Raw genomic sequence first — 26,613 nt, forward strand, 5'->3', positions numbered from 1 at the left:
ACCAGGCACATCTTTGGGTTGTGGTGGTGAAACCCAGGCAGACATAGGGAGAATGTGCAAACTCCACATGGACAGTGACCTGGGGCCAGGATTGAACCCGGGTTCTCGGCACAATGAGGCAACAGTGCTAACCATTGCTCCACCATATCACGCCAACTACCTCTGACCTCTATTCAAACTGATTTGTCATCTTGATCTTTAGAACTAAAGACATTCTGATAATTGAAGATGACATTGGTTCAATTAAAAGCAACTATCCTGCTGGGAATTCTGTGAGGTGATTCTTATCAATTTTTCATGCTCAAACAAAAGAAAAAAATGTTTATACCTACTCTCTTTTTTCTCCATTGGGTGGGCATTCACCCCACAAACTTTACTCTTGTTCACTTTGTCACTCACTAGTATTGTACAAGATTGTTGATAGATTGCTGCAGCACAGGAGGAAGCCCATTATGCTTGTGTCGGCTGTATCCATCTAATCCTGCTCGTTCCTGCTGCCTCCCCAATGCACTATTACTTTCCAAACCTCTCCATTGACAAGGAGACTTCCATTTCTTTAGTGCCTTTTATGATCCTAGGACATCTCAAGACACTTTACAACCAATTAAGTGAAGGCAGTAATCCAGAGAGCAAATCATGCTCTGGGGACCTGGGTTCAAATCCCGCCATGGCAGATGGTGAAATTTGAATTCAATAAAAATCTGGAATTAGAAGTCTAAAGGAAACCATTGTTGATTGTTGTAAAAACCCATCTGGTTCACTAATGTCCTTTAGGGAAGGAAATCTGAATCTGTTGTCCTTACCTGGTCTGGCCTACATGTGACTCCAGATCCACAGCAATGTGGTTGATTCTTAAATGCTCTCAGGATGGGCAAAGCTGCTGGCCCAGCCAACAACATCCACATCCCATGAATGAATAAAAAGTATTTTTGACGTCTAGTCACTGTTGCAATTTGCACTGAGCAAGCTCCCACAAACAGGAATATATAGAACATAGAACATAGAACAGTACAGCACAGAACAGGCCCTTCGGCCCTCAATGTTGTGCCGAGCAATGATCACCCTACTTAAACCCACGTAACCCGAATACCCGTAACCCAACAATCCCCCCATTACCTTACACTACGGGCAATTTAGCATGGCCAATCCACCTAACCCGCACATCTTTGGACTGTGGGAGGAAACCGGAGCACCCGGAGGAAACCCACGCACACACGGGGAGGACGTGCAGACTCCACACAGACAGTGACCCAGCCGGGAATCGAACCTGGGACCCTGGAGCTGTGAAGCATTGATGCTAACCACCATGCTACCGTGAGGCCAATATGATTGATATCTGATCATGTTTTTGTGATGTTGATTAAGGGATACAGACTGGCCAGGGCACTGGGAATAACCCTCCTGCTCTTCCTCGAAATGGTACCTTGAGATCTTTTACACCCATCTGAGAGGGCAGACAGATCAAGATTGAGAGAGAATATCTGAGTTTCCTAGCACTATCCTTGTTCCTAAAATAATAGCAGGATGTGTTCCTCCAGCAATAAAGAGCAGATCTCAAGATTAGAACTCCATGCATATCAAAAGCTCGATTTTCTTTGATGTGGAATTCAGTTTTTATTGAGTTTTTAAAATCCAGGAGCCAGACTAAACAATAAAGACAAGCTGACAGACTGACTGGGATAGGGGCCTCAAGAATGCTTCACCAGGCATGTTTCATTCCATCTCAAGTTGCTTTGTGTGTCAGACTCCTCCTCCTCTAGCACTCAGTCCTTCAGATTGGTTCTGCTACCCTCCTGTGTCTAAGAATCCTTCATGAAACACCTTCATATCATTCCCACCCTAACTGGAATGCAGTAATTTGATTCCTTAATTGCCACAAATATTGTGATGTGGCGACTCATTCTGTTTCTCTTCAACAGTATACATCAATAATGATCCTGAAAAATTTGCATCAGCATAACACAAAATCCGAGTCACACCATCCAAGTACATTCCCTTGTTCACTTGCATCAACTTCTGGTCCACCACACCTTCAATTTAAAACTCTCAACGGTGTTCAGATTCCTCCATAAACTTGGCCCTCCTGAACCCTGTAACCTCCTCCAGCCTTGCCCCTTTCCAAATTCTTGGATCCTCTGATTCTGGCCTCTTGTATAGCCCTCACCTTCACTCCACGATCAACTACCTCAGTCCAGTACATTCTGCTTTACATATCTGGAGTCCGTCTCAACATTCAAAGCTTGTACACAATTTAGTAAAACTGGGAACGGTATGAATAGCAATCTTTGTGGGAAAGATGAACCAGTTAAATTTTGTTACATTACACGTTCTGAATAATGCTTTTTCAGCACTAAAAACATGGTTCAGAATAAATAGGAGCAACAAATGAAAAAGGCCTTATTGAAATTTTTTTTTGAAATATTTTTGTTGGCATTTTCCAATTTTTGCAGAATAACAATTTAACATATATTGCATCTGATATTTACATGTCATAATGTTTCTTATTTATAAATTTTACACACATTCTCTCCGTCCGCCCTCCCCCTCCCCTGTTGGTAGTCTGGTTCTTTCCTGGCACCAACTTTCACCCTGGTTGTCGTGTTACTGTACTCTGCTCCTCTCTTCTGCGGTTCCTGTTGCTGTCTTTGTTGGGTTCGGGGGGGGGGGGCTTCTTGCCCTCCCCTCCTCCCCTCCTCCCTTTTGCCCCCATGCTTCTCTCTGTTACTCCACTGGATTCCCTCCTTGCCTCCCCTCCCCCTCTGCTCCTCTCCATTACGTGTGCTCTTGTCTGCTCTCCTCAGTCCCCCCTCCCCTCCTGGATTCAAGTATATTTTTAACATTAGACAGAATACATGCACCCATGTATTATATTTGAATACACACAGGCGCAAGTATTTACAGGCACACAGATCTTGTGGGTGTACATCACACATATATCACGTATGAGCACATACTTGGATTAAAAACCTAGTATGTGCAAACAGTTGTATAGACACAGAAGTAACATGTATGCACACACATATGGACAAATGCATGCACACAGATACCAGCTTTTCTCATGGGGTGAGCACATCCACTATCCTGCCCACCCCAGTTGCTTCCTGTCAGTGATGGTCACATATTTGTCTGCAGCTTTTGAACAACCAGTCATGCTAGCCCATGGCAAAACTATGCCAAATGGATGGGGTGGGTGGGGTGTAGGTGCTTATGCTGAGTTTTCAGCCTTTACACCATGCGGATTATGCTTTCCACCTTGACTGCTGTAGTAACTCAAACTCAGTTAGCAGGAGTATCAAGATTCAGGGATTTGACACTACGTCCTTCCTGAGTGGGCTATCTAGAACCCTGCAATCAGTAAGAAGTCTTACCATACCAGGTTAAAGTCCAACAGGTTTGTTTCAAACACGAGCTTTCGGAGCGCAGCTCCTTCTTCAGGTGACTCTGCAATCAGGGCAGAGAAGGGTTCAATCCTCTAGCCAGAAATGACATTGATTGGCAAGGTAAATTCAGAGAGCTGCTTTGACTAAAACCCAAAATGAGAAGTGCAAATCAGGAAAGGGGAAGTTTTGCGCTGACTTGCATTTATATCAGTGTCCTTCATAAATTCAGGATGTTGCAAAACAGTTTACAGCCAATAAAGTATTTTCTAGGTATAATCACTATTGTAATGCAGAAAAGCTCCCATAAACGGAAATATGATGACCAGATAATCTGTTCTAGTGCTGTCTGTTAAAGGATGAATATTCTGTTGGACATGGATTTGGATTTATTGTCACGTGTACCAAGATATAGTGAAAAGTATAATTCTGCGTAAAGTCCAGACAGATCCGTACATGAAAAAAAAAATACAATACACAATATACATATACATCAGGTGAAACATACAGAGTGTAGTGCTACACAGTAGAGATGTATGGAGAGATCAGTTCAGTCCATAAGAGGGTCATTCAGGAGTCTGTTAACAGCAGGGAAGAAGTTGTTTTTGAACTTGTTAGTGTGCATTCTCAGACCTTTGTATCCCCTACCCGATGGAAGAGAGAATAACCCGTGTGGGAAGGATCTTTGAATACGCTGCCTACTTTCTCAAGGCAGCGGGATGTTTAGACAGAGTCAATGGATGGGAGGCGGGTTCACATGATGGCCTGGGCTGTGTTCACGACTTTCTTTTTATTAAAAATACATTTAGAGCACCCAATTCTTTTTTCCCCAATTAAGGAGCAATTTACCGTGGCCAATACCCTACACATCTTTTTGGATTGTGGGGGTGAGACCCAAGCAGACACAGGGAGAATATACAAACTCCACACGAACAGTGACCTGGGGTCGCATTGAACCTGGGTCCTCAGCGCCGTGAGGCAGCAGTGCTAACCAGTGTCACCGCGTTGCCGTGTTCATGACTTTCTGTGGTTTCTTACGGTCTTGGTCTGAGCAGTTGTCATACCAAGCTGTGATACAGAGAGATAAGATGCTTTCTATGGTGCATCTGCAAAAATTGGTAAGAGTCAATGTAGACATGCCGAATTTCCTTAGTTTCCCGAGGAGGAATAGGCGCTGTTGTGCTTTCTTGATTGTAGCATCGACGTGGGTGAACCAGGACAGGTTATTGGTGATATGCATACCTAGGAATTTGAAGTGTCAACCATCTCCACCTCGGCACTATCGATAGGTGGGAATTGGGAGAAGAACTCCCATGCTTTCTTTTTCTTTGAAATGGTGCTGTGGGATCTTTTATGTCCATTGGAGAAGCAGATAAAGCTTTGGTTTAATGTATTTTCTGAATGACAGCAAGCATTGGATTTTTGTGCTCAAATCCTTGGAATGCAACTTCAACTCACACCCTTCTTATTCAGATACAGACGTGCTGCCTACTAGGTTACATTTGACACTTTATGATATATCTCAGATAGTCTTATGGGTGGTTAGGGTGCTGAACCCTAGAACTTCACAAAAGCTGAAAGTGAGCCTCTCACACCCCTCCACCAAATCTCAACACTAACTACCATTTTCAAAGGGCTGCAAATCAAAGTCCTGAATCTCTATGGACTACCTAATAGAATCATAGAATTTAAAGTGCAGAAGGAGGCCATTCGGCCCATCGAGTCTGCACCGGCCCTTGGAAAGAGCATCCTACTTAAGCCCACGCCTCCACCCTATCCCCATAACCCACCTAACCTTTTTGGACACCAAGGGCAATTTATCATGGCAAATCCACCTAACCTGCAGATTGTTGGACTGTGGGAGGAAACCCAGGCACCCGGAGGAAACCCATGCAGACTCCGCACAGACTGTGACCCAAACCGGGAATCGAACCTGGGACCCTGGAGCTGTGAAGCAACTGTGCTGATCACCGTGCTACCTCGGAGATGTTGCAGATACCATGTTTATTGTGTGTAAAGAGCTAGGCAGCACCCCAAACCTCTCAAAGTTATGACCATGCAGTGGGTGAAAGTCTGATGAAATTCAGAGCATTCTTACATTGGGTAACATCTCTCACACTAGGGCAGCAAGGTAGCACAAGTGGATATCACTGGGGGTTCACAGCGTCAGGGTTCCAGGTTCGATTCCCCACTGGGTCACTGTCTGTGCAGAGTCTGCACATTCTCCCCGTGCCTGCGTGGGTTTCCTCCGGGTGCTCTGGTTTCTCCCACAGTCCAAAGACGTGCAGGTTAGGTGGATTGGCCATATTAAATTGCCCATAGTATAGGGTGGAACTGGGTCGGTGCAGACTCGATGGGCCGAATGGCCTCCTTCTGCACTGTATGTTCTATGGCCAGGCTGAAAGGTTTAACCTATAGAGGTTGACAATGGAAGATCAAGGTCAAATGGGAATGGGAGATTTCGCAGTCTGGTACTGCAAAATACTGGATATGAGGAATTCCATTTATATGTATCCAAGATCCATGTAACCAGCCCTTCTGGTGAAGTCACAGTCTTGATAGCATCCCATTTTATTTTATGGCAAAATAAAATCCAGATTCTCTAGAACATGCCTCCGCGCCCTGTTCTCTCTGCACTTTACGGTCCCCAATTTGTACCTTCTTTACAGCTACCTCATTGGAAAAATACATTTTTCTTAGAATCATAGAATTTACAGTGCAGAAGGAGGCCATTCAGCCCATCGAGTCTGCACCTGCCCTTGGAAAGAGCACCCTACCTAAGCCCTCACCTCCACCCTATCCCCGTAACCCCATCTAACCTTTTTTGGACACTAAGGGCAATTTAGCATAGCCAATCCACCTATCCTGCACGTTTAGACTGTGGAAGGAAACCGGAGCACCCGGAGGAAACCCACGCAGACACGGGGCGAACGTGCAGACTCTGCACAGGCAGCGACCCAAGCCGGGAATTGGGACACTGGACCTGTGAAGCAACTGTGCTAACCACTGTGCTACCATGCTGCCCCACAATGTTTAACAATGCTTAGCTTTCCTTTTCCTAGTACCATGAGCTTTCTTCTCCGCAAGAAATTTCAGATAAAGAGAGGTCTCCTCAATCAAAAAATCATCACTGGTAGGTTAACACCATGCCCAATCTGTGTAACCCCTCCCCACTACAAGCATAGCACATTCTAACACAGTGCCTTGCTGCCCTCTCATGGGGCCACTGTGATACCGCAACTTCCCAGCCATTTTGCCGAAAGTCAACATTTCGTATATCACAATCTGCAAAGTTAGATAACCAGAGTCACCATTACAAATCAATAAAACAGACAACAAAATCTGGACCCCAGAGTAACCGCCAAGGTTGTAGCAGGCAGTGTTTTCCACAGGGAGTAGTTTGTTTTTTTAAAGAAAGAAGGCAGATCAATAATTGAAGTTGGTAAGAGAGTGGGGCAGTGGATTTGTTTGGGATTGATACAGCATTGTGGAGTAGGAATAGGATCATTATTTGATTGACGTATGCTAAGAAAATATTTGGGAGGGAGACTGGTAATTGACTGATACAGGGCTAGGGATGCAGTAGGAGTGTTTGAGATTAAAGTGATGCTATGGCGAGAGTGGAGCAGTGAGATCAATTTTAGATTGATGAATGTGAAGAAATTGGGCAGTTAGATAGGTTGATGATAGATGCTAGGCTAAAGGCTTAGAGAATGGACAGTGGCAGTAGTTTGGGAAACACACTGCTCCCCTCAGGCTGTGGGGGGGGGGGGGGGGGAAAGAGAGGGGGTGGCACACACTGCTCCCCTCAGGCTCGGGGGGGGGGGGGGGAGAGCAGGGGTGGTACACACTGCTCCCCTCAGGCTGGGGGAAGAGGGGGTGGGGTACACACTGCTCCCCTCACGCTGGGGTACACACTGCTCCCCTCATGCTGGTGGTGGGGTACACACTGCTCCCCGCACGCTGGGGGGGGGGGGGGGGAAAGAGAGCAGGGGTGGTACACTGCTCCCCTCAGGCTGGGGGTGAAGAGCAGGGATAGTACACACTGCTCCCCTAGGCTGGGTGGGGGGGGGGGTACACATGCTCCCCCCAGGCTGGGGTTGGGGTACACACTGTTCTCCCCCAGGCGGAGGGTGGGGTACACACTACTCCCCTCAGGCTGAGGGTGGGGATCACACCACTCCCCTCAGGCTGGGGTTGGGGTACACACTGCTCCCCTCATGTTGGGGTACACACTGCTCCCCTCATGTTGGGGTACACATGGCTCCCCTCAGGTTGGGGTACACGCCGCTCCCCTCAGGTTGGGGTACACACCACTCCCCTCAGACTGGGGGGAGGCGGGAGATACACACTGCTTCCCTCAGACCTGCTTCCCCAGGTGTGGGGAAACAGAGTGGGTGATGATATAGGGTGGGGGGAATGCAGATTGGGAGTGGGGCTGTGCAATACAGGGTGGGTGGAGGGATTACTCAGATGGGGGTGGGGTACACACTGCTTCCCTCAGACTGGAGGGGGGTTAACACTGCTCCCCTCAGACTGGGGGGGGGTAACACTGCTCCCCGCAGACTTGGGGGGGCGGGGGTAACACTGCTCCCCTCAGACTGGGGGGGGGGGGTTAACACTGCTCCCCTCAGACTGGGGGGGGGGGTGGGGTTAACACTGCTCCCCGCAGACTGGGGGGGGGGGGGTAACACTGCTCCCCTCAGACTGGGGGGGGGGGTTAACACTGCTCCCCGCAGACTGGGGGGGGGGTAACACTGCTCCCCGCAGACTTGGGGGGGGGTAACACTGCTCCCCTCAGACTGGGGGTGGGGGGTTAACACTGCTCCCCTCAGACTGGGGGGGGGGTGGGGTTAACACTGCTCCCCGCAGACTGGGGGGGGGGGGGAGGGTTAACACTGCTCCCCGCAGACTGGGGGGGGGGGTAACACTGCTCCCCGCAGACTGGGGGGGGGTTGTGGGTAACACTGCTCCTCGCAGAATGGGGGGGGGGGGGGTAACACTGCTCCTCGCAGAATGGGGGGGGGGGTAACACTGCTCCCCGCAGACTGGTGGGGGTAACACTGCTCCCCTCAGACTGGGGGGTGGGGTTAACACTGCTCCCTCAGACTGGGGGGGGGGGGGGGGGGTTAACACTGCTCCCCCCAGACTGGGGGGGGGGGGAGGGTTAACACTGATCCCCGCAGACTGGGGGGGGGGGTAACACTGCTCCCCGCAGACTGGGGGGGGGGGGGTTGTGGGTAACACTGCTCCTCGCAGAATGGGGAGGGGGGTAACACTGCTCCTCGCAGAATGGGGGGGGGGGGTAACACTGCTCCCCGCAGACTGGTGGGGGTAACACTGCTCCCCTCAGACTGGGGGGTGGGGTTAACACTGCTACCCTCAGACTGGGGTGGGGGGGTGGGGTTAACACTGCTACCCTCAGACTGGGGTGGGGGGGTGGGGTTAACACTGCTACCCTCAGACTGGGGTGGGGGGGTGGGGTTAACACTGCTCCCCGCAGACTGGGGGGGGGTTGTGGGTAACACTGCTCCTCGCAGAATGGGGGGGGGGGTAACAATGCTCCTCGCAGAATGGGGGGGGGGTAACAATGCTCCTCGCAGAATGGGGGGGTAACACTGCTCCTCGCAGAATGGGGGGGGGTAACACTGCTCCTCGCAGAATGGGGGGGGGAACACTGCTCCCCGCAGACTGGTGGGGGGGGGGGTAACACTGCTCCCCGCAGACTTGGGGGGGGGTAACACTGCTCCCCTCAGACTGGGGGGGGGGGTTTAACACTGCTCCCCTCAGACTGGTGTGGGGGGGTGGGGTTAACACTGCTACCCTCAGACTGGGGTGGGGGGGGGTGGGGTTAACACTGCTACCCTCAGACTGGGGTGGGGGGATGGGGTTAACACTGCTACCCTCAGACTGGGGTGGGGTTAACACTGCTACCCTCAGACTGGGGTGGGGTTAACACTGCTACCCTCAGACTGGGGTGGGGTTAACACTGCTACCCTCAGACTGGGGTGGGGGGGTGGGGTTAACACTGCTACCCTCAGACTGGGGTGGGGGGGTGGGGTTAACACTGCTCCCCGCAGACTGGGGGGGGGGGGGTAACTGCTCCCCGCAGACTGGGGGGGGGGGGTTGTGGGTAACAATGCTCCTCGCAGACTGGGGGGGGTAACAATGCTCTTCGCAGAATGGGGGGGGGGGGGGGTAACACTGCTCCTCGCAGAATGGGGGGGGGGTAACACTGCTCCCCGCAGACTGTGTGTGTGTGTGTGTGTGGGGGGGGGGGGGGGGGGATGGTAACACTGCTCTCCTCAGACAGGGGGTGGGATACACACTGCTCCCCATAGCCTCTCAGACTTGGAGGGTGAAGAAACAGAGTGGGGGATAATAAAGGGGGGGGATGCAGATTGGGAGGGGACTGGCATTACAGCCTGGGTGGAAGGTTTACTCAGTCTAGGTGTGGGGTACACATTGCACAATGCTCCCCTCGGGGGGGGGGGGGTGCACAATGCTCCCTTCAGAGAGGTGTGGGGAAACATAGAGTGGGTGATGATATGGGGTGGGGGTGGATGCAGACTGGGAGTGGGGCTGTGCGATACAGCCTGGGTGGAGGGATTACTCAGATGGGCGGTGGGGTACACGCTGCTCCCCGGCCTCCCTCTCCCCGGCCTGGGTCTGCCGCTGACCCGCCCAGCTGCAGCCCGGAGGATGACGGGAAGGGGGGAGCACCAGCTGCTCGGGAGAAACATGGCGGCGGGCGACCGGGATCTGCAGCTGGGCTGCTGCTGAGGGGACTCCGGAATGGGCTGGCAGCTTGTCAGCCTCCTTCGGCGGGGCGCTTGGGCGGTGCTGACGGGTGGATGCTACTTGGAGCCCCAACAAAGCGGATTCTCCAACGCCTTCCACCTTTACCTATGGATAGCGCTGCTCGGAGCCCCGTTTGTCTTACACCTGGTGAGTGGCCTGGCCGGGGGGCTCCAGGTGGATGGAGGGGTCAGGGTGAGTGTGGCAGGATTGGGTATTGGGGGGCGGGGCTAGAGGTCAGGGGGGCGGGGCTGGAGGTGGGTGGAGGGGTCAGGGTGAGTGGGGCAGGACTGGGTATTGGGGGCGGGGCTAGAGGTCAGGGGGGCGGGGCTGGTCAGGGGGGCGGGGCTGGAGGTGGGTGGAGGGGGCGGGGTGAGGGATCGGGTGGGGGCTGGGGTTGGCTGTGTTGGGTCAGGGTGAGCGGGTGGAGGGCTGGGGATCAGGGGGCGGGGCGGGGGCTTGGGGTGGGTGTGTTGGGTCAGGGTGATTGGGGCGGGGCTGGAGGTGGGGCAGGGGCGGAACTGGAGGTGGGTGGAGGGGTAAGTGTGAGTGGGATGGGATAGGGCTGGGGATCGGGGTGGGGATGGGAATCAGAGGCGGGGCTGGAGGTCGGGGGGTGGGGCTGGAGGTCGGGGGGTGGGTGTGTTGGGTCAGGGTGATTGGGGTGGGGTGGGGCTGGAGGTGGGTGGAGGGGCGGGGCTGGAGGTGGGTGGAGGGGCGGGGCTGGAGGTGGGTGGAGGGGCGGGGCTGGAGGTGGGTGGAGGGGCGGGGCTGGAGGTGGGTGGAGGGGTCAGGGTGAGTGGGGCAGGGCTGGAGGCGGGGCAGGGCTGGGGATCAAGGGGTGGGGCTGGAGGTCAGGGGGTGGGGCTGGGTGTGGGTGTGTTGGGTCAGGGTGATTGGGACGGGGCTGGAGGTGGGTGGAGGGGTCAGGGTGAGTGGGATGGTGCTGGAGGCGGGGTATGGGTTGAAGGGGCGGGGCCAGGAGAGCAGGGTTCGGGCTGATGGCAAGGGCCAAGCCAGTGGAAGGGCTAGCGAAGGAGTGGAGTCATCGAGAGAGACTGCTCAATGGAGAGACAGATGTCGGGACAATTTGGCCAGGGCAGGGCTGGGCGGGAGGTGGCGGTAGGAGGCAAGACGATAGTGAGGTGAGAAGGCTGGAGGATGGGACTAGAGGTGGAGAGGCATGGCCAGGGCTGAGGGGGACTCGATTAGAGATAGGGATGCGGGACCAGGCAGGGATGAGGGGCATGATTAGTGTTGTGTCTGGGCTAAGGCAGATGGATGGGGTGGAGGGATGTGACCATGAGCAAGGGTTTGGGGGGGGAGCAACTGGAGTAGATTGGGAGCGGATGGTGGTACAAGAACAGTAGGAGGCCATTCATCTCTTTGTCCTGTTCTGCTACTCAGTGACTTTGTGACTGGTATTTGGAATATTGATCTTTTTATATATATATAGGAGTTAGGGGATAGAAGTCTTGCTACATACAGCTAGACATGCCATAGCAACCTTCTGTTTCGTAAGTTTGTTAGTTGATGGTTTGCGCTGTGGTGGTCAACTCTAAATATGTATAGCCAGATGCAGCTCCTGAGTCCCTCAGTTGCATGGGAGTCTCTGATGCATTTGCTGCACAGGAAGACAGTGGGCTGAGAAGTTGCATGATTTGCTCTCTTCTCGGCCAGCTGAGCTTTTCCTTATAGCTCACCTCTTCCAATGGACTTCTCAGTGGTCAGTTCCAGAGGTCACAACCATCAGCAGCTGTCTGCCAGTTGTCAGTATCAATGTCTGCCATCTTTGTATCTCACTTGTAGGTGTCCTTGTAGTGGGAGAATTGACGATCAGTTGTTAGTACCAAGTGACCAGTTCATCGTACAGAAGGTCTTTGGTCTGCAGCCTGTTGAATGTGGCCGAGCCAGCACTGATGTCGTTGGCTTAACAATGAGTGCATGCTGATGGAATTAGCATTCCCTAGGCCAGTGGTGGGCAGCCTGGTGGCAACTCGCGACCCATCTGAGTTCTGAGTGCAGCCCGCGAGACATTTCATTTTCTGTTGCTCAGACACAGGGCTGTCGTATTCTGCTGATTTCTATCCATGTAGTTTTTTTCCCTACCAGTAAGACTGAAGTGATGTGCACGTAAAGCAAGGGTGGATGAAATGAGGTGCATGCTGATTGTACACAACATTGATTGTGATAGCCGTGCACTCCCTCTGTGTCCAAAGTGTAAATATTTATTTTGTTTTTACCATTTTAAGTTAATGATAGTTCTATTAGTATATAAATGATTAAGCATTTTCTATAACTCATTATGAAATATTTAGTGTGCATTTAATGTATTTAATCTTGTCCATGGGGTCATAGTTCGTGAACAAGCCCAATTTCAATCTTGCGGCCACTGAGATGAAGGAGGGCGACTCATGTGGCCCACTCACCAACCTGGGATGCCCAACACTGCCCTAGGCCGTGTGGTTTCTTATTTGGTGACCTTGTCCTGCCAACAGATGCCGAAGATATGTCAGAGACAGCAAAAGTGGAAACTGTTCAGCCTTTGTCTCACCCCTGTAAAGGTGTGAGATGAGAATACAGGTTTGTTCAATTTACAGATTGGTATTCTCAGTCAGATCGCAGTTATTCCACACTCACTTAGGTTGGACATAACATCTGCAACTTTTGTGCTGTGTGTTAATTTCAGCATCATGACTGATTGCAAGTAGGGCTGGTTTAGCTCAGTGGGCTAGACAGCTGGTTTGTAATGCAGAACAAGGCCAGCAGCGAGGGTTCAATTCCCGTACCAGTTTACCTGAATAGGCGCTTGAATGTGGCGACTAGAGGCTTTTCACAGTAACTTCATACTTGTGACAATAAAAGATTATTATTATTATTATTATTATTAAGTGATTCTGGAGCCTAGGCATGTTAAACTATAAACAACCTCCAGGATTACATTATTAATGCTGATAGGTGGCAGTATAACAACATCCTGGACCATGACATTTGTCTTCCTAATACTGATGGACCATAACCTTGCCCTTTACAGATCTGAGATGTCTGTTTGTTTGCTGCTGGTGTTCCGCAGTTTGGAATGCCCGTGCACCATCGTCAGACAGTGTAGAGCAATTCTTCTGATAAGATCTTGATCTTGGATTTCAGATGAGGAAGACTGAACAGCTTTCCGTCAGTTCTGATATATAAATTGATACCCTCTGTAGGTGGCCTGAAGACATATGACAACAGCAAAGAGTGTCGGTGCCAGATACTGCCCTGTTTGACCCCAATGCAGATCTCAAAAGGTTCCATTGTTTCCCTGCCATAGCATGTTGTCATGGAAAGACAAGATCATACTAAGCAGCTTCGAGGGCAGTCAATTTTCTCCAGCAGCAGCTTAAATAGACCTTCACTGCTTACATGGTCAAATTCCTTGGTGAGATCAATTAAGCCAGTATATAGAACACAGAATCCCGACAGTGTCGAAGTAGGTCTTTTGGCCCATTGAGTTTGCACAGACCCTCCGAAAGAGCACTCTACCTAGGCCCATCCCCGCAACGTCACGCATTGATCATGGCCAACCCAGCTAACCTGCACGTCTTTGGACACTAATACTACGATCCCAGGTCAGACCCGAACAGTGCCGAGGATACTGGACCAAAACCACAATATTCTAGTTTATTTTAAGATTGTGCGGAATGAATAATATTCTCCAAGAGTGATTGCATGAAAAATATGGCTTTGGTATTTCTTTTTAAAAATATTTTTATTCTTCTTTTTCAAATTTTCTCCCAAATTTACACTCACCGACAATAAACAATAATCAGCAACAAATATGTCAATCCCCATAACAATAACAACGATCCCATCCTCCCCCCAACTCCCAAACATCAGCCCGCATGTTTACATGAACAAATTACAAAAAGGAATCAGGAATTACCCATAGTCACCCTTTAAACACACAGCCCCCCTCCCACCCAACCCCCCAACTAATGTTCAATGTTATCCAGTTTTTGAAAGTGCATAATGAATAACGCCCATGACTTGTAGAGCCCCTCCGTCCTTCCCCTCAGTTCAAACTTAACCTTCTCAGAAGTCAAGAATTCCAACAGATCCCCCCGCCACGCCAGGGCACAGGGTGGAGAGGTTGCTCTCCATCCCATCAGGATCCGCCTTCGGGTGATCAACGAGGCGAAGGCTACGATATCTGCCTCCACACCCATTTCCAACCCTGGCTGGTCTGACACCCCGAATACGGCCTCCCGGGGACCCGGGTCCAGTTTCACATGCACCACCTTGGAAATTACCCTAAAAACCTCTTTCCAGTACTCCCCAAGCTTTGGACAGGACCAAAACATATGAATGTGATTAGCGGGGGCCCCCTTGCAACGCTCACACACATCTTCTGCTCCTTCAAAGAATTAGCTCATCCTCGCCCTCGTGAGGTGTGCTCTGTACACCACCTTCAGCTGTATTAGCCCCAACCTCGCACATGAGGTGGAGGCATTTACTCTCCTGAGCACCTCACACCAGACCCCCTCCTCTATAACCTCTCCCAACTCCTCCCACTTTGCTTTGATTCCTTCCAGTGGTGCCTTATCCTTTTCCAAAATAGCTCTGTACACCACTAACACTACCTCCCTCTCCTGTCCCCTTGTCGTCAGCAGCTCCTCCAGCAATGTGGAGGCCGGTTCCTCCGGGAAGCTGTGTATCTCCTTTCTGGCAAAATCTCGAACCTGCATGTATCTAAATATTACTCCCTGCTCCAGCCCATACTTCGCTTCCAGCTCCTTCAATCCTGCAAACCGTCCCCTAAGAAACAAATCTTTTAGTGTCTTAATCCCCTTCTCTTCCCATTTCCGGAAATTTCCATCCCACCTCCCTGGCTCAAATCTGGGGTTCCCCCGAATCGGCATTTCCCTTGACCCTGTCCCCAACCCGAAGTGTTGGTGAAACTGCCTCCAGATTTTCAATGAAGCTATTATTACCGGACTCCAGGAGTATTTCCCCGGAGCTATCGGGAGCGGCGCTGTTGCTACTGCTTTCAGTCTCGACCCCCTGCACAAACTCTCCTCCATTCTGACCCACTGGGAATCAACCCCTCTGACTCAGCTCCGCACCTTCTCCACATTCGCCGCCCAGTAGTAGTACATCAGGTTCTGAATACCCAAACCCCCTGCCTGCCTTCCCCTCTGTAGCAGCACCTTTCTCACTCTGGCCACCTTCCCTCCCCATATGAACGAGGTAATCCTTCCCTCAATCTCCCTGAAAAAAGCCGGCTTTGGTATTTCTAAAACAAAACTTTATTATAAATACAATATTAAACTTGTAACTTCATACCTGAAAAGAACATCTTACGATTACCCCTTAACGCAACTGTACAATTTCCCATTCAACAACAAGAAAATAAACATTCAGCTCTTAATCCACCTTAAAATTAGCAGGCCGTAGAGTAATACTTACTTTATAAAACAGATTTGGCTCCGGTTGGGATTCTTTCAGTCTCTGGCTGAATATATTCAAATAGCTGATTCAACTATGTTGTTTCGGCTTCTTCCTTATCTTCAGACAAGACTGCTTTGCTTTAAAATATTAGTCTTTTTTTTTTTACTATCCTACTTGGAAAGAATTGTGAACTCAGAGTCAGGCAGATCAGAACTCTGCTCCTCTCTCTCTCAAAGCTTCTTCAAACTCACTACCTCTCTGCCTTTCTGGGCTCCACCCACCTATGTCCTCATCTCCCCAAGCTGAAAAATAAATGATATCTGTAGGCTGCAACAGCGCATTAACTCCCCAGGGAGCTCTACAGTCAAACCACAGTCCATTAGCCTAGACTAAAAAAAAATGTCCCTTCGTCAATTTCACCTGCTATTCCCTGGAAGCAAATCAAAATCCTTTTTAAAACCTCTGCAGCCACACACTATACCACAGACTTCTAACTCTTAACTTTTCCCAATATTTATAATCGAATTTTCTTAACATCTTCCACTTGTCTCACTAAGGGGCAATTTAGCACGGCCAATCCTTCTAATCTGCACACCTTTGTACTGTGAAAGAAAACCGCAGCACCTGGAATAAACCCACAGAGATATGGCGAGATGTGCAGCTTAGGTGGATTGGCCATGCTAAATTTCCCCGTAGTGTCCAGAGATGTGCAGGTTCGGTGGGGTTATTGGGCAAGTGAGTGGGCCTAGCTGGGCTGCTTTTTCAGAGGGTTGGTGCAGATTCGACAGGCCGAATGGCCTCTATGAAACGTGCAAACTCCACACAGTCACCGGAGGCTGAAATCGAACCCGGGTCCCTGATGCTATGAGGCAGCAATGCTAACCATATGGTGGTTTCCTTTGTTCACAGCTTTCTCTTGAAGCTTCTGGGCTGTGAAAATCATGTAAATTGCAGATCACCCAGTTCTGAAACCACGCTGGGATTCACGATACATACATTCAGCCAGGAACTGCAGTCTGACAAGGGCAAAATGGGTAAAATCAGGCAGTTTAGCGTTATCACCTGGAGCTTTGCTCATGATAAGTCAGCCAATAGCTTTGCTAAGCTCCTCCACTGAGGGTTCAATATCCAGCCCTGCCAGGATGGGCACGCTTGCCATGGTATCTAGAGCTTCCTTGGTGGCAGTGTTCTCCCCAGAGAACAACATGGGGTAATGTTCCACGTATCTCTTTTTAAAAAAAAATAAAATCTAGTGTACCAATTCCTTTTTTTCAATTAAGGGGCAATTTAGCGTGGTCAATCCACCTATGCTGCACATCATTTTGGTTTGTGGAGGTATGACCCACGCAGGCATGGGGAGAATGTCTGTGTGGAGTTTGCACGTTAATCCGGGGCCGGGATCAAACCCGGCTCTTTGGCGCAGTGAGGCAGCAGTACTAACCACTCCGTCACCATGCTGCCCTATATTCCATGCATGTCTGCACCTATTTATTGGAGTTGGTGACCTCTCCTGCCAACTCAGGAAGCAGCCGACAAGTAAGATGCTAACCAACCACAATCCAACTGCTTCAACTTGTGTCTGGAGTTTAGGGTCTTGATTTTGGTGGAGCGGTTTTCTTTGTTGATGGATCCCTAACATTTCCTTGTGTTGAAGGACATCTGGCTTTTCTGGCAAAGTTGTAACCAGTAGTCATTGATGCACTGCCTAGCATTCCTTTGGACTGTATTTCGTTGGCTCTTAGTGCATTCAGAGTCTTCACTATACGTTGAAAGTGTAGTAATGTAGATAGTATCTCAAAGTTCCTTTCATAGAATCATAGAATTTGCAGTGCAAAAGGAGGCCATTCAGCCCATTGAGTCTGCACTGGCCCTTGGAAATAGCACCTTACCCGAGTCCACACCTCCACTCTATCTCGGCAACCCAGTAACCCCACCTAACCTTTTTGCATACTAAGGGCAATTTAGCATGGCCAGTCCACCCATCCTGCAAATCTTTGGACTTTGGGAGGAAACCGGAGCACCCGGAGGAACCCCACAGGAGAACATGCAGACTCCACACAGATTGTGACCCAAGCCGGGAATCGAACCTGAGGCCCTAGAGCTGTGAAACAACTGTGCAAACCACTGTGCTACCATGCTGCCTAACTTCTGCATTCTGTGTGGGAAGTTTGGAGAATGCCTGTTTAATTGAGTCAAAGAACTGTTGGTTTTTATCTGGGTAGACAGTAGGGTTGATGTCAAAAGTAGGACAGCATTTCTGGTTTGAATGAAAAAACTGCAAGAATTACATCTTAACTCTGGTATGTACCAGGGAGTGATCTGTTTCACAACCAGCACTGGTAGTTGCGCATGTTGAGAATGCTATCTTGTGATGGTCAGACCCAGCTGGTGCCCTGACCTTAGATGTCACCAGGATACCTACTGGCATTTTGTTTTCTAAAAGGTGTTAGTTGCACAAATCTTGTGGTAGCAGCAAAGCTCAAGTAGTCTCTGTCTGTTCTCATTTATTATGATGTCCAAGGCAGGAGGGCTATATCCCTCATGCCCATGCCCACTCCTGTGTTGAAATCACCCAGTAGGTAAAGATGGTTTGACTGAGGGATTCAGTTGATAGCAGTGTCAAACTCCTCATTAAGTTGGTGTTTCATCTCTGTAGTGGGCATAGCATTGGAGCATAGATGCTCATGAGGTTAATTGGCCCAGTTTGTTTTGAAAGGCAATTGGAGAGAACATATTCTGAGCCATTTGTAGGGTTCCTATTGTTGAGAGTAGCTTGTTCCGTACAGCAAAGTCTACACATTGCTAACATGTGAAATTAAATGAAAATCGCTTATTGTCACAAGTAGGCTTCAAATTAAGTTACTGTGAAAAGCCCCTAGTCACCACATTCCGGCACCTGTTCGGGAAGGCTGATACGGGAATTGAACCTTGCTGCTGGTCTGCCTTGATTTGCTTTCAAAGCCAGCGATTTAGCCCTGTGCTAAACCAGCCCCTTTCTGAAGTCTTCCCCTGCCAAATGAACGTGGAATTTTTTTCTTTCAGTAATCTGCTCTGGGCAAGCCTGGTCTGTTGCAGGGAAACTGTGTCAGTATTCAGCCTATCAGGTTCCATTTGATCACAGCTGCCTTGCATGTGTTGTGGAGCAGCTGCAAGTTGTCTGTCAATCCTGTGCATGAGGTACTGACATCAGCTTGCCAATTGAAGAGTTGACATTTTTCTTTTTCTTTATTTGCCTTGGCAATACCAGCCAGGACTAAATCGCTGGCTTTTAAAGCAGACCAACGCAGGCCAGTAGCACGGTTTGATTCCCGTACCAGCCTCCCCGAACAGGTGCCGGAATGTGGCGACTAGGTGCTTTTCACAGGAACTTCAATTGAAGCCTACTTGTGACAATAAGCGATTTTCTAGATTCTCCTTCGAAAGGAAACATCCTATCGGCATCCACCCTATGAATAACCCTCAGGATCTTAAAGGTTTCAATCAAGTCGACTCTTACTCTTCTAAATTCCAGTCGATACAAGCCTAGCCTGTCCAACCTTTCCTTATAATTCAACCCGCCCATTCCTGGTATTAGTCTAGTAAACCCTCTCTGAACTGCTTCGAATATACATCTTTCCATAAATAAGGAGACAAAGCCCTGGTTAAACCATAACTGAAATACTGTGAGCAGTTCTGAGCTCCGCGTCTTTGGGAGCATACATTGACCTAGGAGAGAGTACAGCATAGATTTATTTGGACTCCAAGGGGTAAATTATGAGAAGTAATTGCACAAACTACAGTTGCATTCTCTGGACTTTAGAAGGTAAAGGGGTCATTGATCAAAGTTTTCAAGATATTAAAGGGTACAGTTAGAGTTGTTAGAAGAAAACTATTCCCACTGGTTGAACAGACTATGATTAAGGGGCATAGTGTAAAAATTAGAGCCTGACCTTTCAGAAAGGAACATAGAAACAGGAGTAGGCCATTCAGCCCGTCTAACCTGCTCCGCCATTAAATATGATCATTGCCGATTGGGCACATCTATACCTTTTACACCACTATCCCCATAATCCTTTAAGTTATTGTTAATTAAAAATCTGTCAATCTCTGCTTTAAACATACACAATGACTGAGCTTCCACAGCCCTCTGGGGTAGAGAATGCCAAAGATTTGCAAACGTCTGTAAAGAAATTTCCCCTCATCTTGGTCCTAAGTGGCTTCCCCTTTATTTTGAAATTATGCCCCTTCTCCCCGGTTTTAGACCCCCAACCAAGGGAAATGGCTTCTCTGTATCTACTATGTCTACTCCTTTAAACATTTTGTAGGTTTCAATTAGATTACCCCTCATTAGAGCATAGACCACACAGTGCAGAAGGAGGCCATTCGGGCCATCGAGTCTGCACCAACCCACTTTAGCCCTCACTTGCACCCTATCTCCGTAACCCAATAACCCCTCCTAACCTTTTTTGACATTAAGGGCAATTTAGCGTGGCCAGTCCACCTAACCTGCATGTCTTTGGACTGTGGGAGAAAACCAGAGTACCTGGAGGAAACCCACACAGCCACCTGGAGGAAACCCACACAGACACGGGGGAGAATGTGCAGACTCCGCAAGACAGTGACCCAGCGGGAAATTGAACCTGGGACCCTGGCGTTGTGAAGCCACAGTGCTATCCACTGTGCTACTGTGCTGCCCTTCAAAGCTTGAGAGAGCACAGGCCAGTTTGCCCAATCTCACTTCATAAAACAGCCCTGCCATGGCCAGAACATGTCTGGTGAATTTAGGATGCGTTTCTTGCAAATGGTGATAGCAATTTGGAACTCATTCCCCAAGTGACAGCTGATGCTAGATTAATTGCCAATTTAAAATCTGTGCTTGTTAAAGTATTGTTTTGTTAAATTACGAAGGATTTGGGTTGAAGGCATATTGAGTTAGGTAGCAGATTAACCATCATCTCTTTAAATAATGGAATGAGCTCAATTAACTAAATGACCTCCTTCTGTTTTAATGTATCCTAATTCCATAAATCCTACTTGGCTGAATATCTTATTGCCCGTCACTTTCAAAAATCTATCAATCTCAGATTTAACATTATTAATTGAGCTCGCACCATTTGCTTTTTGTAGGTTTTTTTTTGTTTTGCCCTTGCCACAAATGCCATCCCTCTCCCTGACGACTGAGGCAGAACCAGATTCAGATTTTTTTTGCAGCCTAGTGTTATATTTGACCCCAAGACGAGTTTCCGACTTCATATCTAAAACTTAAATCTAAAACTGTCTGCATCCACCTCCATACCCCTCCCTGGCGACTATCTGAGATTAAGCCGATCTGTTTATAACCTTGGTGCCATACTTGACCCTGAGATGAGTTTCTGATCTCATGGTCGTGCCATCACTAAAACTACGCATTTCTGCTTCTTTAAAACCATCCTAGCTTTGCCCTGTCTCAGCTCGACTACTACTGAAACCTTTATTCAGGTCTTTATTACCTCTGGACTTGACTATTCCAACAATCCCACAATCTACCTCCCATAAACTGGTCATCAAAACTCTGCTGCCAGGCACGGTGACGCAGTGGGTTAGCCGAGGTCCGAGGTTCGATCCATGCTCTGGATCACTGTCCGTGTGGAGTTTGCACATTCTCCCCGTGTTTGCATGAGTTTCGCCCCCACCACCCAAAGGCTGGTGGATTGGCCTCGCCCCTTAATTGAAAAAATGAATTGGGTACTCTAAATTTAAAAGAAAACGCTGCCAGTGTCTTAACTCGTACCAAACCCTGTTCCCCTGTCACCCTACTGCTCAGTGGCCTGTTTTGGCTCCTGGTCAAGCAGAGCAATGATTTTAAAATTCTGACTCGAGTTTTCAGAACACTCCTTGTCCCTCCCTATCTCTGTATTTTCTTCCAGCCTCATAGTGCTTTGAGATATCTGCAATACTATAATTCTGGCTTCTTGAGCATCTCTGATTTGATTTGCTGCACCATTTGTGGCTGCACTTTCAGTTGCATATTGTCATCTGTTGAAACTGCTCACTATTCTAGGATAATCCTGGAATGTAATAATAGTTCTCGACTTCTTTTCTGGAATGCAGACGATTGTCTTAAACACCTCCTCTGTCCTCTCCACCCATGCATCCAACAAGTGCAAAGAGCTCATAATTTTTTTGTCACAAAGATCGCTACTATTAATCAGCTGCATCTGCCATTTCCTGCCTTCCACTGGGCTGCCTGGCCAAACTATCTTTAATGCTCTTCTCCTTGCCCTATCCCTGAGATTTCTATTTAATCTTTCCTTCCCTTGTGCCCTCTCTGAGTTCCATGAAATCCACTTCCTGTTCCCTTGATCCCATTTCCACTAAACTGCTGACCTACCCAACTTCCCAACTGGCTCACATTAGCCAGCATTGTAAATGGTGCTCTCTCTTCAGAAGTTGCCCCTTTCTTAAATCTGTTATCATCACCCCTCTCAACAAACAAACCTTGACCTGAGCTCCTCTAACTCTGGCCTCTTGAGCACCCCCGATTTTAATTACTCCACCATGGAGCTGAACCTTTAGTTGTCTAGTCCCTAAGCTCTGGAGTACCCTTCCAACATCTCTTTGCCTCTCAATGAATTCTTTGACCAAGCTTTGGTCATCCAAACCAGTGTTTTTCGAACTCTTTTGCTCAGGACCCATGCCAGCCGACGTTCAGAACCCACACTGGCCGATGTTCGCAACACACATATCCGCTTACCTTCATGCAAAAGGGGAACCTGTTTGGTCCTCATGATCTCACTCCAATCAGGTTCACAGGAGGAGGGGGCAGAGTTCAGCCAATTTTTTTGTGCCATCTCCATCTTTGTGAAAACAGAAAATCTGACCTCGCATGTGCAGGTCGTTGTGAAAGGCAATAGCAACAAAATGCTTGTTTTACTCAGCATTGGATACTCCTGACAGATGCTGCTCCAGAATACTGACAGCCTCATGGCTTTTGGCATGATTTTAATAAGCTATCACAGGTTAGGTATGGCTGCGTAGTCTTTTCATTTGGAGTCAACTATAAGTTAATAACTGATTCTGCTGTCTCAAACCCAAAAGGAATTTTTCACCCAACACTTCCCTTTAAAAACCAGAAACAACTTTTCTCATTTGCCAGTACTTCCCTGATATGACACGCGTGGGTTTATTGCATTGGCACAATTGACAAAACCATACCTCAAGAAATCATCTTTATGCTGCCTTGTAGGCTGTTAACCAGGGGCTCTGGAGCCCTGTACAGACCTAACACTAGCACTGCCCTGGACTCTCCTGGGCAGCTTTCTCCAACAGATTCAGTTGTGAGATCCTGTTCAGTTGGTACACTGTCTATTTGTGTCTCTGGCCTTCTCTTTCTTGTAAGAAAATGATTCATTTTCACAGTCCTCACCTTGCTTGCCAGCAGCTAGACATTGGAAGAAGCTCTCCTCCGTGATTTGGTGGCAAAAGCATATACATAGATGTCAAGTATAAATGCAGAGCACTGCTGCTGCTTCTGGCCTGAAGACTGCACACAGCTTATTTCTTATTATTTAAAAGGCGGCAGATATTCAATATTTGAATAAAAACTCCGGTAGCGGCTGTTGGGTGCTTCTCTTATGATCGGGACCACCACGGGAGCACCGCGATACTCCTGACACCCTCCAGCAACCTAGCCGCGGGTCGCAACCTGCACTTTGAAAACCTTGATCTAACCTAATATCTCCTTAAGTAGCTTGGTGTCATACTTTGTTTTATAATGGCCTTGCGAAGTTTCATTATGTTAAAGGCACCATATAAATATAAGCCGCTGTTGTGGGATCTGCGCTGCTTCTAAGGTGCAGTGCTCCATATGTGGTATATTAAGGGTTTTATATGGCCCTTTTATATTATTATCCACTTATCCTCTAGTTATTTAAAGAATTTAAATTTGTTCCAAATTAGATGACCTCCTACTGCTTGCATTGAATTTGATCGGCCGCTGTTTCGCCCACTCGCTCAATCTGTCAATGACTCTTTGTAATTTTATGCCCCAGTCGACATTGTTTACTATGCCACAAATCATTTGAAGACTTAAATCATTCATTAAATTATTAATACATATAGTGACTAGTTGAGGCCCTGGCAGAGATCCTTGTGGAAAACCACTGGTCATTTTTCAATTTGACTTTATTTCAATTATCTCTACTTGCTGTCTTCTATCATCTAATCAATCTCTTAACCAGTTCAGTAATTTTCCTTTAGTTGCATGAACTTTAATTTTTGCTTTAAAAAAATTTGTTCATGGGATGTGGCCGTCGCTGGCTGGGCCAGCATTTATTGCTCATCTCTGAGAGCATTTAAGGGTCACGCGTAGGCCAGACCAGGTAAGAACGACAGATTTCCTTCCCTAAAGGACATTAGTGAACCAGATGGGTCTTTTCGACAATCAACAATGGTTTCATGCTCACCTTTAAACTTCTAAGTCCAGATTTTTATTGAATTCAAATTTCACCATCTGCCATGGTTATTTGGATTTGTTTTCTTTTATAAATTTAGAGTACCCATTCATTTTTTCCAATTAAGGGGCAATTTAGTGTGGCCAATCCACATACCAAGCACATCTTTGTGTTGTGGGGGTGAGACCGGTGCAGACGAGGGGAGGGTGTGCGGACGCCATGTGGGCGGTGGCCTGAGGCCAGGATCGAACCTGGGTCCTTGGCGTCGTGAGGCAGCGGTGCAAACCACTGCCCCAACATGTTGCCCTGAATGACAAACATCTTTAAGAAATAGTCATTCCAAAAGTCAGGACTCTGAATTGAAAAGCAAGTTGTGCAGGTTCCTCTTGTCTACTTCAAGTAAATCAGGTTGAAGAATAATATTTAAGGACTAATTTTCAAATGATCTTTTTTTATAATCTTTTATTAGTGTCATAAGTAGGCTTGCATTAACATTGCAATTGAGTTACTGTGAAAATCCCTTTGTTGCCACACTCCCGCGCCTGTTCGGGTGCACTGAGGGAGAATTCAGAATGTCCAAATCATCTAACAGCGCGTCTTTCGGGATTTGTGGGAGGAAACTGGAGCACCCGGAGGAAACCCACGCAGACACAGGGAGAACGTGCAGACTTCACACAGACAGTGACCCAAGTCAGGAATCAAACCTGGGTCCCTGGCACTGTGAATCAACCGTGCTAACCTCTGTGATGCCAGTTGATAGATGCAGTTTATCAAGGAGATTTAAAGACACTGCATGGGACAAATTGTAAACTGCTCCAAATAAAGTTATTTAAAAAAAATAAAGTTGATTGTATGGAAATTGAGTTGATTCTATTGCAATAATGCAAAAAATATTCAGGGCTTTTCTCTTTCAATTCTCTTTCATCGTTGTGACCCTCAATACGTCTTGGGTGATTAGGATGGTAGATTTGTAACACTCTATAATCAATCAAGAGAACGATACATTTAATTTGGTGACTTGCATAACGTCTGTGGTTTCTTATGAGACATCATCCATCACTGGTTCTCCACCTAATAGCTTATTATAGAATTGACAACAACAACCTCACCCCTCCCCATTTTAAATAAAAATAGGCAAATTGAAAGAATTTCTAGGCATATGACCCAAACTTACAAAGTTTGGCTAAGCAGCCATGGTGCCATTTTTAGTCAGATAAGCTTCTGACCACATATACAGGCCATCACAAAGGCCACCTATTTCCACTTTTAATATTCTATTGTCTAACTTTAATCCTGTTTCACTCATCTGCTGGTGAAATCCTAATTCATACTTTTGTTATTTCCAGCCTTGACTATTCCAGTGTACTTCTTGCTGACCTCCCATCTTCTACTGGACTTAAAGTTTAGGTCATCCAAAATTTTACATGTGTCCCAACACACTCCCAAGTTCCATTTACCCATCATCCTTGTACTCTCTAATCTATATTGGCTTCCAGTTGAACAATGCAATCATTTTTTTTTTCAAATTCTCAGCCTTGTTTTCAACACCCTCCATGTCCTTACCTCTCCCTAATTTTGTTCTCCAGCCCACCAAGATACCCAAACATCTCTAACTATTGGCTCTTGAAATCTGTGATTTTAAGTGCTGCACCACGGCGGCCTTGAGTCTTAAATTCCGGAATTCACTCACGAAACCGCTTCGCCTCTCAAATCTCTTTTGTCCTTTATGTGCCCCTTAAATTCTTTGACGAAACCTTTGTTCACAAGCCCTGGTGTATCCCTATTTTAAAAAAAATCTTTGATGGAATGTTGGTGTCGCTGGCCTGGCCACATTTATTGTCTGTCCTTAATTGTCTTTGAGAAAGTGGAGGTGAGCTGCCTTCTTAAACTGCTGCAACCCGTGTGGCATAGGTACACCCACAAGGCTGTGATGAAAGGATTCCCAGAATATTTATCGATTTTATAGGACATACAGTGCAGAAAGAGGCCATTCGGCCCATCGAATCTGCACCGACCCACTTAAGCCCTCACTTCAACCCAATAACCCCGCCTAACATTTTTGGTCATTAAGGGCAATTTATCATGGCCAATCCACCTAACCTGCACGTCTTTGGACTGTGGGAGGTAACCGAAGCACCCGGAAGAAACCCACACAGACACGGGGAGAGCGTGCAGACTAGACACAGACAGTGACCCAGCGCGGAATCGAACCTGGCACTCTGGCGCTGTGAAGCCACAGTGCTATCCACTTGTGCTACCGTGCTGCCCTAATATTGACCCGATGATAGTGAAGGAATGGTGATATAGTTCCAAGTCAGGATGCGTGTGGCTTGGAGAGGAACTTGCCGGTCGTGGTGTTCTGTTGCAGGGATTTCAAACTCTGAATCGCAACCTGCGGGTGGATCGCGGGGGGCCGCGGCGCTCGTTCATGGCGTTCCCGATCGTGGGAGGAACGCCCAACGGCCGTGACCAGCTTTAAAAAATGCAGGCCGCTACGGACTTTTAAGATTGCCAGCCATCCCGCGCATGCATGCTGGATCAAACAGTGCATAGGTCCGGAGCTCAGCGGAGTGGACTGCCTCCCCCTGATGTCAGTGTGC

At 48.1% G+C, this 26,613-nt stretch overlaps 1 protein-coding gene across 1 annotated transcript in view; it reads left to right on the forward strand.

The window, feature by feature from the left end:
* Positions 1-10,104: 10,104 nt before the first annotated feature.
* The window catches only part of LOC119967677 (pecanex-like protein 2), a 332,932-nt gene continuing 316,423 nt past the window's right edge, over positions 10,105-26,613 (forward strand). The window contains exon 1 of the mRNA XM_038800498.1: positions 10,105-10,325. Within this exon, the coding sequence (XP_038656426.1) occupies positions 10,173-10,325 (153 nt within the window). The 5' untranslated portion in view covers positions 10,105-10,172. The remainder of the gene's footprint in view (positions 10,326-26,613) is intronic.

This window comes from Scyliorhinus canicula, chromosome 6 (genome assembly GCF_902713615.1).
Source record: "Scyliorhinus canicula chromosome 6, sScyCan1.1, whole genome shotgun sequence".
NCBI lineage: Eukaryota > Metazoa > Chordata > Chondrichthyes > Carcharhiniformes > Scyliorhinidae > Scyliorhinus > Scyliorhinus canicula.